The sequence below is a fragment of the Anarhichas minor genome, unplaced genomic scaffold (assembly GCF_050575085.1).
Source record: "Anarhichas minor isolate MPS153535 unplaced genomic scaffold, ASM5057508v1 ptg000082l, whole genome shotgun sequence".
Lineage (NCBI taxonomy): Eukaryota > Metazoa > Chordata > Actinopteri > Perciformes > Anarhichadidae > Anarhichas > Anarhichas minor.
In genome coordinates this window covers 377,539-395,318 of record NW_027466528.1, presented here as the reverse complement: position 1 = coordinate 395,318, position 17,780 = coordinate 377,539, and the positions used below count along the sequence as shown (strand labels likewise).

Below are 17,780 nucleotides of genomic sequence, written 5' to 3'. Positions count from 1 at the left end.
ACACAGGCACACTCATTAAAGCATATGAAGATTTTATGGAGCCTGGCACAGAGATACCTGCACTCTGACTCTCTCTTTGCTCGCATGCACATTATTGCAAATGGCCTGAACACAAAACCTTCCTCTCAGCTTCTCATTAGACCTCCATTGTATTCAGTACACAAGGTCTCCAGCTTTTTGTACTTGGAACACGTTGATGGGAAGTAGACAGAACAGCAAACAAAGGTAGTGGAGGCTGTGTTTATGTAGCGGCGGGAGGCCTGCAGCTTTTTTCAGGTCCATCTTGTGTCATTGATGTAGACCCCGATTCTTAGCGGCAGCAGAAACGGGGTCACAGCAACGCAGTTTCCCTCAAAACGTAAATGAGAGGACAGTTTAGTTGTGTGGAAACGTAGTTTTGTAGGAGACAGAGTTGCATGCTGATGTTTAACAGGTATCACGGTACAAAGACTGAAGATAACTTGTGCACAGCAGGGCCTTTACTGTATAATGTGGTGAGCTGGAGCGTTGATTTCTTTTGGTTTACCAGGTATAATGTTTACCATGTTCACCATCTTAGGTTAGCATGTTAGCATTAGCTGATTAGCAATAAACTCAAAGTGCAGCATGAGGCTGATGGGAATGTCACGTTTTGTGAGAATTTAGTTGTAAACCAAAGTATTAGACAAATTAAAATATTGGCGTGCTGCTGCTACTGGATGAAACATTCATGGATGAAGTGATTCCAGTTCATCCTCTGGTGACCAAGAATGATTCCAGTTCATCCTCTGGTGACCAAGAATGATTCCAGTTCATCCTCTGGTGACCGTGAATGATTCCAGTTCATCCTCTGGTGACCATGAATGTCTGGACCAAAGTGACTCAGTGTTTCCAACTTTTTTAATGTGAGGATTCTCAGCTTTATATCATTGCAAATTGAATATCTTTTGGGTTTTTGGATATTTAAAGAAGTGACCTTGGGCTGTGGAAACATGAGATCAAATTAAATTCCATTAAAAATAATGAACCGATGAATCAAGACTAGAAATAATTGGTTACAGCCCGTCTTTCATACATACTTTTTAAAATCTTTTCTCTTACACGAGTCCTTACTGTGATTCATATTCCCGCACGACACTTGAAACTGTCAACTCAACATGATTTATTCTTCAGCTACTATTTTATGTTACAACCTTATTTAAGCTATTGGCTGTTAGATCCGGGTGATAAGCCCCAATACAAGACTATACAGCTCTCCGTTTAAAGGGTCCGAACCTTTCTGCCTTCTGCTTAAGGCCGCTCCGCTGGGATCTCAACTCTACTCGACATGTAATTCAGGTGGATTTCAAGGAAATTGTGGTTTATGCTGCTGTGACAAGAGAAGCATATCATCTAAGACTCCACTCAGAGACATGTGAGATGGTTTCAGTAATGAGGTATGTTAGCCTTCGGGTACATCTCTCAATATCTCTCCACTTTGAATGTCTTAGGAAGCACAGAGCTGCAGTGTCTGTAGCCATGTTACGTAACATCCTGTCCTTTCTTGAACACTGTGTGTGTGTTCATAAGTGTGCATCCAGAGTCGTGTTCCTTGCACACAGCCTAACGAAGATATACAGTGTGAATGATGTGCTTCGTGTCTGGTTTGTGTCGTCGGCGGGTTGGACCACCCGGCTCGGACCTGTCGGGGTGTGTCCGAGGAAGGGGCCAGGGTGGGAGGAGGGGGAGGAGAAAGGGCGTGAGGAAGGGCATACCCATGAGGCCACAGTGCATCCGGCCTCAGGGCCCCATCTGGAACTAGACACAGCCTCTCCCAGAGCAGGAAGAGGGAATTTTAAGAAAAAAAAAAAACTGGAAGAGGAGATGAGAGAGAAAAGCTCTCTGTGTTTTACAGACAGGAAAGATGAGGAACTTCCTCCGACAATCCTCTCGACTGTAATAGTAAGGGGCTAGTTTGGGGTTTGGACTTGGTTTTAGGGTTGAAACTCTACAGTTTGAAACAAATGTTTCATTGTATAGAAATAAAGGGACCTGCCAAGTCTGCAGATTCTGGCCTTATGACAAATTATTAACTTAACAAATTGATATTTCTTCTCTTCATAATTTGTACGATTCCGGGGCAACAGACTTAAACAAACCTCAGATCAGGTTAGAGACCCTTAATAATTAATACAAGAGTGTACATGAGCACAACAGCAACATTTGGGTCAACAATTAGTTTTTTTGCAGAATCATATTCAGTTGTTAAACAACTTAAGATCACTCATTCTGCACACGCCCCTTAATCTTGATATACAAGTTGAAAAATGAGTGAACGTATACCTCCGACTGTACAGGGCTCAAATACAGAGCATGCAGCAGTTTAATGGTTCATGTTCAGGTTAAGACCGTAGTGATGAAGATGAAGGTCAGGAATGAAAGCAGTCAGTGAACAGTCCTCACAAGTATAGCGTTAACCACAAATATGTGTGTGTTGTCATGGTTTTGTGGGGAGGGGGACTGCCCTGCAGATGTTCTTTGGCTTTTGGGAGAGAGAGAGAGAGAAGGAGAGAAGGAGTGATGTCACATGTATAGTATGTGAACACCCTCTTCCTCCCCCTCCTCGTCTTCCTCCCACTTGTATTTTTCTCCTCACATTTTTGTGGGGGGCTCAGTTTCTCTCCTCTCGCTCATGAGACGACCTCAGGTTCGGTCTGGCCTGTGAACTCGGAGACGGTGCTCCTCCTCCTTCCTCTCCCCAGCGTCTCCTCTTCTCTCCCTCCGTCCCTCCGTCCCTCCGTCCTCAGCAGTCTCGGGGACAGTCAGCTCTTCCTCCTCTTCCTCCTCTCTGGACTCAACAATGACACTCTCTCTGCAGAATGATGATGCCCTTTTTCCAGCAGCCGCTCCTCCCGGCACCGCCAAGCTCCTGCTGCCCTGCATCCATCACACAAATGGGAACCTTGGGGGGGCCACTGAGTGTGTGTGTGTGTGTGTGTGTGTGAGAAAACCTAAAAGAGGTTGAGATGCTGAAACCAAAGCAGAAGGTGTTTGTCATGCCATCCTTACCCGTGGACTCTGAGGAAAGGTAAGCTAAGCAGCTGTGGGGTCACAGAGACACATGTGCACGCTGAGTGTTGTGCTGCTTGTTTCACCAGCAGAGAAAGCAGCTGTTAAGATCTATTAAGACGGATTAAAAGGACAAACAAATGTTGATCTGTAAATATTTTAGGAAGTTTGTTGGACAGCTTGAGAATAAAATGAAAGGATTTCTCGACGGTTTTCTCAACACTTCAGTGTTTCCAGGTGAAGAACTAAATGTAAATCTGTTCATGCTTTGTCTTTTTGGTTTTGAAACATGTTTTTATTGAAACCTGAAAAGTTTAGACAATTGTTTGATTAGCTGGAAACAGAATCTTATGAAGCAATCATGAAAAGATTCAGATTTCAGCTTCTCAATTTGACGATTTGCTGCTTGTGTTTGATATGATTGTACCGTCTTTGAGTTTTGGACTGTTGGCAGAACATTTTTTTTCTGAAGACCTCAGCTTGCATTCTAGGAAATTGCAGCAGGAATTTCTATAATTTGCTGATTTACTTTCTTACTATTGAATTAATCCATTGAAAAAATACAAATTATTTGCGGGCCTGGTCTTGGTACCTTTTTACTGCAGGAAGTATGGGCATCGAGAGAGGATGTTGCAGCTCTGTAAAAGCTGGTGTGTGTGTGTGTGTGTGTCTTTGACAGAGTGTGTGTCGGTGTGGAGAGTGAAACCACATGTTGAATGGGAGGGCGAGCGGGGCCGTGTGAAGATTTGGATCTGAGGCCGAGGGAGGGTGTGCACATGTGTGTTGTGTGTATGTGCTCGCATTCTTGGGGGACAGGATGAAGTGACGGATGGAGGTGTGTGTGTGTGTGTGTGTGTGTGTGTGTGTGTGTGTGTGTTACAGAGGGCTGCAGCAGGTCACATTTTTCCAGTATTGGGACCCCACCACTCTCCAGCTCTCATCTAAGAGACTTTTATTCTGACATCCGGTCGGTGGATGCAGCCAACTCCCTCCTCTCCCTCCCCCTCCCCCTCCTCCTCCTCCTCCTCCTCTGCTTCATCCCGCTATGTGTCCGTGCGTTCAACAGACAGAAAGACTCTTTCAGGGGCTCCTCACTGTTATGTCTCTTTCTTTATTCTCATTATTCATCTTATCCATTTCGTGTCTCCCGAAGCATTTAAGTGATTACAGAATGGACCAAGAGAGAATAGAAAAATGCATTTACATATACACATACAGATTACAGATGGGGGCGATATATATGATTTTATTGTGATAAAAAACACTCACAATAAGTTGATTTTGGGGAATTTCCGTTATGGGATTGAAAAAGCTGTCGAGCTCGCTATTATGTAGAGAAAGAAAAAATAAAGCCTCGTTTAAAAAAGAATTATCTAGAAAGAACAGACTCACAATGTTAGCATCCCGTGATCCTGTATTGATGCAGGAGGACCTTATGATTCAAACTTATTTTACCTCAGGCAGAAGAGCTTGTTCATCACTGCGTGCTGATTTCAACCATTTCATCCATATTTCTTTCATAACAAGAAACGTTACTTTTTCCATGCAGGATGTTTTGAAGCCACTTCAGAGTCATTTATTTCAGAGCAGTTACCCTCTATATAGACTCATGTACTTTGTTCATAAAATGATGGTTTGTATATATATTAGTAGAATCTTTATAGACAGTGATCAGGCTCTCTAATCTCTCTCGGCCACTCAGCGTTGTAAAGACGTATTGATCTCCTGCTTGGTGTCATTTGGTGAAGCTGAGAGTTGGATCAGGTGTCAGCTTAAAGAAGTGCAGTAAATCAAGTCAAAAGTCCTTTTCCCTTTTCTCATTATTTTGCGAATATGCTCATTGTCGGTTTTGATATGACATTATCTTCTAATGCAGTCAACCTGTTCCTTTGCATGACCTTTGAGCTCTTGGTACATTTGTGTGTCTTCTTTCCAGGAATTCAGGAATGTGGACAGGGAGGAGTACCATGCAGATATGTCCACCTTGGCCTCGCCGGCCTCCCAGGGCAGCCCGGACGTCTACATCCTGCCGCTCACCGAGGTGTCGCTGACGGTCGCAAAGCAACCTTCTCGATCGGGTGGGTCAAGTCTTCAAATCTGTTCGATTTACCCACTTAAACGCTGTCAGTTCCACCAGTGGCTCCATCTATTGTGAACCAACTTATGTTGTGCAGCAAAGCACAAACTAAAGTTTCAATGAGAAAAAGCCACCTCGAAGTTTTGGGGAAGTAAGAACATTTCATTTCTGTATTTAGTATGAATACATGGAGCCTTGAGTTTTAAAGAAGTGAACATTTATTATTTGAGAGGTTAAACTTGTTCTGCTACATTCCAGTTTTTCAATTTTGGAAATCCCCTCTACATGTAAGAAGATCTACACTTTTCCCCTCTGAAAGGGATGAAATACAAGATATATATCCAGTCGTGAAATCCTTTTCAGTCATTTGCTGCGAACTGATGCAAGCCTTGCAATAGCTTTATAAAACTCGCCTTACACTCACAAGTACATGTCAAGGGTGTGAGAGTAACGAGAGAGCGAGGAGAGCTGTGCATCTGGCCTTAGTTTAAAGTTTGTCCCCGGAGTGAGCACCGCCCTGACGCTGGCCTCGGTCAGCTCTCCACCTATCCCACAATCCCTCACTGCATGTCCCCACAGAATGGACTCTGTGCTCCTCAGCTTTCCCTCTCTCCCACAAACATCTGCCTGTTGCGTAATAACGTCCAGGCGGCCGGCCTACACTGCTGCTTGTAGGAATGTCAGGCATTCGAGAGCACAAAACCCCAGTGAGAGTATTCCTCTCTCTCACTCAGTCGCTGTCCGTCTCTCTCTCTCTGCCTCTGTGTGACAATGGTCCTTGTTGTGCGTTAATGGGCCGATGCTGCCTGATAAAGTGATGACACGGGAGTGTGGCGGGACTTAATGGATCATGCCCATGCAGTTAACTTGCATCAGTCTAGATCTAATCTCACATAGACGTGAATGTTTTTACATTCATACGGTTTGACCCACACTAGTTCAATGTTAAAACAAGAAGCTATCCAGACAGAGAATAACGGGCTAACGACACGATACAAAAACGAATCGGACCCTAAATCTGGTGCTAACGCTAGCAGTTGTGGCTAGCCCCGCTCCTTGAGTCGACAAAAAATGAGGTCAATAGCAGGAGAGTTATTCGAGTGTTGTTCATTGCATTGAAAAAATAAAGGAAGGGTTCTCAAAACCAAACATGTGTGCGTGGATTGAAACCACTTGGGGTAAGAAACCTTCTTCCCTCTATGTTCTGTGATTTGAGTAAACTGGGCCTTTAACATATGCGTGTCCTCTGTGAATAATATAAACCACATGGTATTACAGAGGTCAGGGATTCATTACTGCACCTTCAGGACTGCCTCACCCACTGACATCATCATCATCGCACTCTACTGTAGCGTTTCCTCTCTTATACTTTCTGATACTTTTTTATTATATTTGTTGTTCATTTTGTCTTCTTTTCCTACAACTATGCCAGTTCAAGCTCAAGTTTATTTGTTTACCACCACTTCATATAAATGCAGTTGAAAGAGCTTTACAGGGTGATCAAATATTAAAGCTAAACTTACACACAAGAATGAAGAAGAATAGAGAAAAGCACAGAACCACAGAGAGGCAAAGAACGTGAGTAAATAGGAGCAGCAGTTGTTAAGATTAACATCTGTTGTATAAGAAAGTGAATAGAAAAGTTCTTGCTTTTAAACAAACATGGTGTCGGTTCAAGTCTCATATTTCAAATCTCGAATGATTCCTGAGAGCCGAGGTAGACGGGGAGTTGAAGTACTTCGCTGCTAAGAGCGAGTCTGGTTACTTTCAGCCAATGTTCCCATCTCCTCTGTCATCCTGTCGAAGGACTTTGTGGATAGGTGGAGCTCCTAATGAGACTCCAGTACTGTAAGAGCTTGGCTCAGTCCGCGGCCCGGTCCCCATGCAGGACCCGCCCTGATGCAGCTGCTCCGTGCTGCAGGCTGCACTGCAGAGACTAATGGAGCTCACAGCCGCTCAGAGAGGACATGTGAACACAGAGTCATCTGAGCAGAAACACACACACATTGAGATCTCCTCCCTCTCACAGCACATACATATCATCTCTGCATCCTTCTAACAAACACTCACATCAACCTCTACATCATCGCCATGCTGCCATTTCTAAGTGAGTTACACAACAGGAATGGGCACACGTCATAAGTGAATTTAAATGCCGAAGGACAGCTCGACAGCTCAGCACCTCACAGACTCGAATGCACTGGGCTGGAAGAGTATTAATGGGGATTCCATTTGGCTCTGAGTGATTTAGACGCTGTGCATTTCGCTAAAGACTTCCTGGCTACGACAGCGATAAAGCTAGACGCATTCTTCAGAGAGAGATGGAGCACACAACTCAGACCAGACCAGACAGGACGGTCAAATGGAAATTGAGTTAGTGTGTTGGCTGTAAAGACATCTGAGAACTTACCAGGTTATTCAGGGTGTTTTAGAAAGAGAAAGATATGCAGGATAACCACCATCCGCCCGGCTTTGTCTTAATAAGGTGATGGAAGTGCTGACTCAAGGACTTTTCTATTTCATGGAAATCTGCAAGTTCTTTTCTGACATTCTGTTAAGAAACAGAAGACAAATATCGTCTTTGAGAATTTAGTTTCTTCTCCCCAAAATGTATCATCTTCCCCTCATTGTTCCATTAGTATTATGAATATTTGAGGTTGACATGAAGGCGTTGGTGGGACCCATTGCTTGCCGTTGTTATCGTAGAAGTCGGTTCATTCCCACGTGTCACGGAGCAGGTTGATAACAGCCCCAGTGTGTGAGCACTAACTGGTCCTAACTGGTGCCATGCTGCCCCAAGCAGCCAGACAATGGTGGTTATTCTGCCCTGGGCCGGAGAGAGCGTGAGTGGGTGTAAGGAATGACCAGTCTGGGGGGAGGGGAGAGACAGGGGTGTCCAATATGGCCTCCACACAGTGACTGGACTGTGTGGCAGTCTGGGGGGAGACGACAGCACCACAAAGACCTGTCTGTCTTCCTCTACACCCAGAGTCTGAGTGTCATCGTGGGAGACACTGAGAGAAAGAAAGGGATGGATGGTGAGGGGTGAGAGATGGAGGGGAAGATTGGAGGGGGATGTTGTCGTCAGTCCCGTTTCATTTGACTGGGACGGGACGGTCGGGCGTAGTTCAGCAGGCAGGAAGGACTCGGGTCATCGGGGGATGCTGACAGAGATGCTTCAGGGAGTTGGAGGACAGTCACACAGATCAGTGCCAGAGTTGGCTCAGCAGAGAATTAGACCCAAGAGTCGAGTTACATGATTTACTCGAGGACCATGGGCAACGTTCACTGGCATGTTCGGATATTTCCTTTTAGAGACGGTTAATAACAATCGATTGGACAGACGATGGATTCTACAGTGATGGTGCGTTCTGTCATCTGTGCTCTATGTATTTTTTGTTCTTTGTTATTGACGTTTATGATTCACTTCCATATAAGTAACATATACATATCTTCTGTTACGTTCTCAGACATGATTGTGCCGGTGTGTATGATCTCTTCACCTCTTTATGTGATAAAGTAATTGGTCCCAACATCATATTGGAAATGAGCGAAAACAACAAATCTTTTATCTTTTACCTTATATTTAAGTTCATCCATTTCATGTCAAGACAACTTTAAATTTCTTTCGCAAATGAAATGTTGCACAAACAATGTGTCATATGTCTTTTTAGTTCACTTGTCAATTCTTGGATATTTAACTGATTAGTAGCTGAAACCTTTCAAACTGGGTTGGTCGCTCTGAGAAGCTGCACCGTGCTGCTGTGAGCTACAGAGACATTTTAAACGAGGTTATTCTATAAGCATGCACTATTATAAAAACAGGATGAAGGATCATTTAAACACTGAATGGAAATGATTTGATTCATGTAATGTGCTGGTTTGTTTTAGGTCTCCTTTATGTGAATTTTCTTCATGTTTTTATGCTCTTTTAACTTTTAACTTATTTATTTTTTAAGTACGTTATCTTTGTTTTTATGTGGTAAAACTTTTCGGCAATGACCCCCTTTGTGAAAGAGATTCAGTATCTCAATGGGATTATCCTGGCTAAATAAAGGTTGCATGAATTAATAAATGAATAGATGTAATGGTTGCATCGTCTTACATGAAAACATTGCTGCCTGTTCTAAGCAGCCATGTTGTTTCAATCCATTTACTAATGGTATGAAAATCAATAAGCATTGCTAATAACTTGAGCTTCCTTGAGTGCGATCCATCAGAGTGAACATCAATCCTGCATCATCTGTCCGTTTCATATTATTGTTGTGTGATAATGCAACTTAAATGTGGAATTATTTGAAAAGACTGCATGGCATTGGATTGTTACGATAATGTAACTTTGATAAAAACAGAATGAATGCAGACTTGATGGTCGTTGTGCACGTTTTAAAGGGTCTGCCAATAGATTTTTACATCATATGGAAAGTAATGGGAGCCAATGGGACAAACACATGAATTATCTCTGAAACACATTAGCCTGGTATGTGAACTAGTTAGCTGTAATGTGATTCGTAGTAAACAGCTTAGCGAAGATCACAACGACATGATTATAACTGTATCATCCTTTTCCTCTCTCCTTCTTCTCCTCCAGTCCAACTCCTGAAGTCCACGGATCTCGGCCGCCACAGTCTGCTCTACCTGAAAGAGATCGGGAATGGCTGGTTCGGGAAGGTAAGCCCACTTCTGACGCCTTCATATCTTCATAACCTCCCGCCGGTGGTTTTGACAGACGCTCGTGCTGTCCCTGCTGTCCCTGCTGTCCCTGCTGTCCCTGCTGTCCCTGCAGCTCCCTGCAGCTCCCTGCCAGGTAGATGAAACGCAGCCCCAGTGAGCCTCACATCACGGCTGTTAGTCTTTGCTGTGATCCCAGACGTGTGTTTAGGATGAAGTCAGTCAAAAAAAATGTCCGACACGCTGAGTTAACCTGTAACGTCTCAGTGTGTATTGCCAACCTGATCCCCGGGCCTTTGATGTCGGCCTGTCCGAGAAGTGCAAGACTTAAAGGACGAATTTAAGCTGGTAAAAGTGATGACACTGCAGGCTGATCATTGTGTTCATCTCGTGTTTTTACAACCAGATAACATGTTGTTGTCGTTCTCTCTTGTTCTCTCCCTTCTCTCTGTTTCTCCTCCTCTTCCAACTCAAACTGTTCACTCATGACTATACATGCGTCCTCTCCATCCTTGTGTACCTTCACTGGGTATGTCCATCTGTACGTGTGTTTGTCTGCATTTTTCTGTCTCTGCACCATCTTTTGGATTCTCTCCCCTAAAACTCCTGCATGACTGCTTCACGTCTCTTCTGTTTGTCTTTGTGTAACGGTCACTTCCACTCCATGCTCCAATGGGTTTCTCTGTGTGTAAAATGTCTGTTTGTCTGTCCATCTGTCTTCCCTGTGCGTATATATGTCTCTTTCTGAACTGTTTCAGGTTCTGCTGGGGGAGGTGAACGCAGGCCTGAACACCACCCAGGTGGTGGTGAAGGAACTCAAAGCCAGCGGCAGCGTTCAGGACCAGATGCACTTCCTGGAGGAAGCGCAGCCTTTCCGGTATTTATTTACTCCTCTCACCTGTCACCCGTCTTTCTGGTTGGATTCCTGTCTGTCTCTGTGTGTCAGTGATGGTAAAGTAACTCATACATACGTTCACTGTCAATTCTGAGGCGGTGGAACTGTGCTAGAGTATTGCCATTTTTCACTTTTTAACTTTCCCTCCGCTACATGTCAGAGGGGATTTTATATATATATATATATATATATATATATATATATATATATATAACACACACACATGCCTCAAAATTAGTACTTTATTTAGTATTTTCCAGCTTTTACTTGTAGAAGAAATGTTATGCTGAACTTTTACATCATGTCCTTTAATTATAACTTTCTATACTATGCATACGTTAAACAATTGTTTAATGTATGATTTAGAATTGGTTTACAATAACAGCATCATTAGTCGTTTATTTTCCCCATATGTCAGTGTGGGTGTCGAGATGTTTTTACTTTCATTCAGCTACAATGTGACAACGCTCACTTTCTACCTTGTGCTGTGATCTCATGCTCTTCCTCTCCTCCTCTTCTCTTCAGTGCCCTCCAGCACCCGGCTCTGCTGCAGTGTTTGGCCCAGTGCACCGAGATCACTCCCTACCTGCTGGTGATGGAGTTTTGTCCACTGGTGAGTATCCAAACCCACAGGTCCGGTTACAGTAAAAGAGATAAATAAATATTAAGTAACATCTGAAGATAAATCAAACCTGGTGCCAAGCGGAGTGGAGTGCTGCCTCGGCCCTGCTGTGTTCCCATGTTGGAAATCAGTCACTTTAAGGATTTTATTTTTTAGTAAAATCACTGTTCCTTTGCAGCGAAGTGTTTTCTGTCAAGTCTTTTGACCTTTCCTCTTAATTCAAAGTCTGCGATACATCCTGTAATAGTTCAGTATATTAAATGGATTAAAAACTCCTAATGTTTTGTAGTTTAGATGATATTTTGTTAATTATCGTTGGCAATAAAAACATTCTTGGCAGCTGCTGTAAATATTTGGCACACTACAGTTGTACCACTCAAACTGCAGCCTATCGGCTCCAACGGGATCGATTGGCTCAGAAGATTAAACGCTGATAATTGAGGTGATATCTAAGTAATCAAAGAACTGGCTTCTACTTTAGATCTATACATTTTGAATTCACTCCACAGTGTAAGTGGTGTAAGTTGGTGATAGCTAATAGCGCAGGTATATCTGAACAGAAGATGTTCAGATATACCTGAGGAGGAAAGTCGGTCATTGCAAGCTAATAATTATTATTAATTATTAATAACTATTAGTAAGACGGAGGAGGATGAAGGCTCTGTCATGGAGACAAGCTTTGTCCAAAAACAACCATAATTCCCTGAGATGTCTGTCCATCCCAAACATTTCAATTCATATAAAACAAGAGAGCAGACATGTTCATCTGGTGCTCTTCCATGCAGGATTCCAGATTCTAATAGGAACAAGAGATGGGTGACTCTTGGCCGCATTAAGCACAGTACAATGACAATACTGCCCTCCAGTGGTCAGAGGCTGTAACATATCTATTTTATCTGCTGTGTCCAGGGGGATGTGAAGGGTTACCTCCGAAGCTGCAGGTCCTCAGAATCCATGACCCCAGAGCCCTTGATTCTTCAACGGATGGCCTGTGACATCGCCTCGGGACTCTTGCACATGCACAAACACAACTTCACGCACGGGTAGGAAGCTATTTGTCAAAAAGAACACACCAGGCCCGTAGCCAGTGTCTTTTATTGATCAGTAAACTCTGCCTTTTGCTTCCCGGTTGCTTCCTGGAACAATATCCTGGTGCTGCCTGAGTGCTCCTTACAGACTCCAGCATCAGTGATTTTGTTGCAGGCGGTGACCCTCATCTCCACAACAACTCAAGCCTCCATCCCGTCGACATTTCAGCACCATTTTCAGAGACAGGAGTAGCGGTTGATGTGTGTTTTCAGAGATATGAGTGTTGAACTAGTCTAACTTTGAAAGACGAATTGTTTCATTTTGCAGTCAGTCAGTGTTTTGCATGAAGGGCTTCTACAGTAAATAAATAAATATGATCATCCTGCAATGTTCTGTTCTTATTTTTTTTGTTTCTTAATAATGAAGATCTGTAACAGCTGTTTACCCCCCCCCCCCTTTGTGACCAGTGACCTGGCTTTGAGGAACTGCTTGCTGACTGCTGATGTCTCAGTGAAGATTGGAGATTATGGTCTGGCCCAGAACAAGTACAAGGTCTGTTTATCACAAAAAAACATGCAAACAGTAAGAAATATAAAAAGTATTATTTAAAATTTTAGAAGTATTTGGGGAAAATAAATGGATGACATCAAAAGTGAAGGTTGTGGAGTTAGTTTTCTGTAGACATTGTCAAGCAAGTAATAACCAACGAATAGTGTATGAGTGCATTCATAAAAAAAGTAAGCTGAAGGAGAACTGATTTTTATTTTTATCTTTATGCTTTTTTGTGTTTTTACTGTCATGACTGATTAAAAACAAAATTTAAAACGTGTGATTGTCTTCTGTCTCTTTGTCTCTTTGTCCGTCCTGTCAGGATGATTACTACCTGACTTCAGATCAGATGTGCGTGCCGCTGCGCTGGATTGCTCCAGAGCTGGTGGATGAGGTGCACGGAAACCTGCTGGTGGCTGACCAGACCCAACACAGCAACATGTGGTAGGACACACACACACACACACACACACACACACACACACACACACACACACACACACACACACACACACACACACACACATCTATATCGTGATAAAGCCCTGACTGTGAATGAAAACATGAAGGAAGCAAGATAACCAAACATTGTTTAGCGACCAGCTCAAGTATTAATACATAGGGTGGGGATGACATATACTTGTTGTGATTGCTGTTTTTATGTTTCATCATCACATCATCCATGATATCCTGTGTCTCAGGTCTCTGGGCGTGACGATCTGGGAGCTGTTTGAGCTGGGCAACCAGCCCTACAGACACTACTCTGACAGACAAGTACTGACCTACGCTGTGAGGGAGCAGCAGCTGCGACTGCCCAAACCGCTGCTCAAAGTGCCGCTGGCTGAGCGCTGGTGGGACTCAAACCCAACCACATTTAGAAACATCTTTAAAATATTGAACAGTTGTTGTTTTTTTCAGGAGATGTGCAAACATGGCAAAACACAACACTCAGAAACACAGTTCAATTACTTTTCTTCTGCAGATTCTAATTATCATGCAAATTCTGTTATAGCAACAGAATGGCAATGAAAAAGTCTATTTGACTTTTTCTCTTTTTCTCATGCTTGTGCTCCTCAGGTATGAGGTGATGCAGTTCTGCTGGCTCCAGCCTGAGCAGAGACCCAATGCAGAGGAAGTCCACTTGCTGCTCAGCTACCTGTGTGCCAAGGGGGCCAGCGAGGTCGAAGAGGACTTTGAGAGGCGATGGAAATCCCTGCGTCCCAATACTGTATTCAACATCCACCGTGGTGCCTCGGCAATGTCCCGAGACCACCCCTCATCAACCTCCTCCTCTTTTCCTCTCCTTGAGCAATTTCCGGCTGGTGATGGCTACCACTCGGAGTCCGGAGATGATATACTTACGGTCACAGAGACCAGCCATGGCCTGAACTTTGAGTACAAGTGGGAGCAAGCCAGAGCAGACCAGTCGTACAGAGCCCCGGACTCATCTAGTACCCTGGATCAGGTCAACCATCATCACCAGGAAGCGTTTTACCCACCTGGAGGCATCGTGGGAGGCTGCCCCATGGAGAGTCTCAGCCACGGACTTTCTCCTTCTTACTACCAATCAAAACATCTACACGCTCCAGGCATACTTCCTGTCCTCAGTGCCCACAGCCCCTCAGTAAGCAGTGAATACTACATCCGCATCGAAGAGCCAGTAGACTGTAACATCGATCTGGACTACACCATGTGCTCCTACAGCCCAGACTACCAAGGCAGCAACGGGAGCTTTCTGACTGGGAGCGCCGACTCAGGCGAGTGCATGGCCTGCCCGTCACAGACCAAGAACACGGGTCCTTTTTGGTCAGCAGACATCCATAAGTCAGATATGTACGACTCGAACGACTCAAGTCCTGCTATCTCCCTAACAATGGAGCCCCTTTTAGGGCAAGTGTTGGACAATAGCCCACTGCGACCCTGGGAGTCTAGTCACTACGTGTCCTATAAAGACAGAGACGGGGGTTACTACTATGAGCACTCGCCCCCTTTGGGAATAGATCACTATCTGATTGGACGTGACTCCTCCAGTGAGCGTCATCAGGAGAGCTGGGGGTCAAGGAGCCTGCGTCAGGCCTTGGGTGAGTTGGATAACCCACTAGGCATAACCCCCGCCGTGAACAGTACACCTCAACAGGCCTACAGGGACGCATACATGGACGCAAGTCAGACCTCCATCATAGGAAAGAATGTGACGGGGGGCTACTACGACATGATGGGCTCCCTGAGGAAGACCATGCCCGGCCACACCAGGCAGAACAGCCACTCTGTCAGCATTAACATGGAGACAGAGGGGGCGCTCTTCATCGGGCACAGGGACAGCGATACAGAGGAGGAGGAAGAAGAGGACATATTTGTTGAGAGACACACCTGCAACACTTGGCCTTCAAAACATCGCCACAGCAGCGTGGGTCACCACAGACGCGCTAGCCACAGCTGCAGACAGGATGCCTACGTGGATTTCCACTACACAATGCCAAGTACAGACATTGAAGACTCCTGGCCGGAGGAGCATAGCCTGGCCTTCCACTCTCTCCCCAAACCCGTTGACTATCTCGAGCCCCACCAGGCCAAAGACAACAGTGCATGCCTTAGTCTGAGTAAACATCATGCAATGGTGCCCTCAGACAACTGCAACGCCTACATCTACCTGTGCCATGAGGGCGAGACTCAGGTGCCGGCATCTGGAGATTGCTGCCACTCGCACTTTGTTGACCCGCTCACAGGCTTGCTAGTCAGAAACAACAGCTACAGTCACAGCTACAGTCACAGCAGCTACATCAGCGATAAGGCCATTGACACCTCAAGCAATGACGAGATGATCAATCTATCACCGGCTCCAGGGGGTCCCATTGTGGTCAAACCTTCTTTGATAAAGACCGAAGACAGTAGAGAGCAATATGTTGACCTTACAACTGATAAAGCTCTCTTCAAAGAGAAGAGGGAGGATGTAATTAAAGAAAATCTAATCATGCAAAAGCCGGCAGAGCCTGAAATAGAAGAGGTGACCCTGACAATGACTGCAACCACTCCGCCTCCTGATGACAACATGCACGTGATGGTGGCCCTCACAGATCCGCAGTCTGAGTTGAGTCACACCGGCGACAGCGGTGTCGACCGAGAGGGCTCCAGCGTCAGCCTCACCGATATCCTCGACTGCAGTGACGACGACGACATCACAGATGACATCACCGACGTTACCTCAGGCATCTTTGCAGACGAGTCCAGCGAGCTGAACGCCTCTCCTGCCTTCAAGTCGCTCCAGAAGCAGGTAGGAACTCCTGATTCCATGGATTCCATGGATCTGCCCTCTGCAGCTGGGTCTTGTGAAGGCTTCAGCCCCGCGTCCTCCCACCCTTCCAGCTCACCTAAAGCTATGGACAGTGGATACGACACAGAAAATAATGAGAGCCCCGAGTTTGTCCCCAAAGAGCCTCATGAACCCCGTGAACAACCTCTGGGAAATCCTACCCTTCATGCGAGCCTGGAGGAGGACAAGGAGCTGGAGGAGCAGGAAGTGGAGGGTGAAGTAGAGCGAGAGGCTGAAGATTTGGCCTTGGGAGCCTCACAGACCAGCGACCACAGTCTTCTACCACTGAGCGATAAGACTCCATACAGAGACTCTGCCTACTTTTCAGACTATGAGAATGAAAGGCAGTCCAGGGATGAAGGGGACGAACTGTCAGAGAGACTGAGAGATGAAGAAAATGTTGAAAAGGAACAACGCATGGGACAAAGGAAGGGCGAGAAAAGGAAGAATGAGGAGGAGGAAGAGCTAAATGACACCATAGTGAACAAAGACATGAAACTTGACATGAAACACGTATCAACAGAACGAACAGAATCCTCATCTCGAGTAGAGATGGATGCATATTTGACTGAAGAGTGTGACCAGGATGAGGTACCGGGGCTACATGTGGAGCCCTCTGACACCACTTCAATAACAGAGGGCGGGCTGGATGAATGGCCATCTCAGGAAGAGAGCTCGTCCCTAGGAGACTGGGCGGCAGAGGTGGTGGGGGCCATGGAAGAAGCCCTTGGTGCCCTGAATGGAGATTGTACCTCCAACGTCAAGGTAGAGGAGGAGGAGGACGCAGAAGACTCTGTTCAGTATTTAGAAACAGCAGAAGAGCCAGAGATCAAGATGATTCAAAACAGACCTTCGGGGATATCCGGTGAAATCCTGCACACTTTACCCAAAGATGAGGTGGCCTTGCAGCACACGGCAAGCACCAGGCGGTTTTCTTCGTCCTCTCCTCCCCCTCCTTCCACCCCTCCCCCTTCGCTGATTGCAACGGAGGGCCGAGGGTCTCCGGCCAATGGGGAAGAGGCGGACGAGGAGGACGGCGACAGCGATGACAGCGACGAGTCGGATGAGGAGCTGCGAATCTACAGCGTGCAGGAGCAGAGCGGCGGGGAGGAGAGCGATGACGAGTGCTACCCAGTGCCCATCGTGGTGAGTGACAGCAGCGAAGACCACAACCTGCGCAGTCTCCTTAAGATGCCGACCCTGCTTACAGCGGAGAACCTGGAGGAGGAGCTCGAATGCAAGAAGAAGACGGTGTCTTTTTTTGACGATGTCACCGTCTACCTGTTCGATCAGGTGAGTGGCAGAAAGGGTATATTCAAACGGTTTAATTAGTTAATTTATACTTCAAACCTGCATTAATCAATGTTCATTATATTAACAGTAATTTGAGTAGTGCTGCACCTGAATCCTGATTTGGCTGTTCAATACAAAGATACAGCTATTTGTTCCTTTTTTTTATTGCGTTTATGATTAAATTGTTTATTCGAGCACATTGTCTTTCATAGATCGAGCCTTTTAAAAAACAAAGACGGCTCAACTTGGGGTCACCTACAGATGATTCAACTCACTGACCTTTAGGGGGCAACCCTACATTTCAGTT

The 17,780-nt window shown here is 45.3% G+C and overlaps 1 protein-coding gene across 1 annotated transcript in view; it reads left to right on the top strand.

Annotated features, from left to right (window-relative positions):
• Window positions 1–17,780, top strand: part of aatkb (apoptosis-associated tyrosine kinase b) — a 42,958-nt gene that overhangs the window by 23,684 nt on the left and 1,494 nt on the right. The window contains exons 3-11 of the mRNA XM_076081585.1: window positions 4,964–5,105; window positions 9,696–9,775; window positions 10,534–10,652; window positions 11,196–11,283; window positions 12,202–12,335; window positions 12,789–12,873; window positions 13,193–13,314; window positions 13,572–13,721; window positions 13,948–17,473. Of these exons, the coding sequence (XP_075937700.1) occupies window positions 4,964–5,105; window positions 9,696–9,775; window positions 10,534–10,652; window positions 11,196–11,283; window positions 12,202–12,335; window positions 12,789–12,873; window positions 13,193–13,314; window positions 13,572–13,721; window positions 13,948–17,473 (4,446 nt within the window). The remainder of the gene's footprint in view (window positions 1–4,963; window positions 5,106–9,695; window positions 9,776–10,533; window positions 10,653–11,195; window positions 11,284–12,201; window positions 12,336–12,788; window positions 12,874–13,192; window positions 13,315–13,571; window positions 13,722–13,947; window positions 17,474–17,780) is intronic.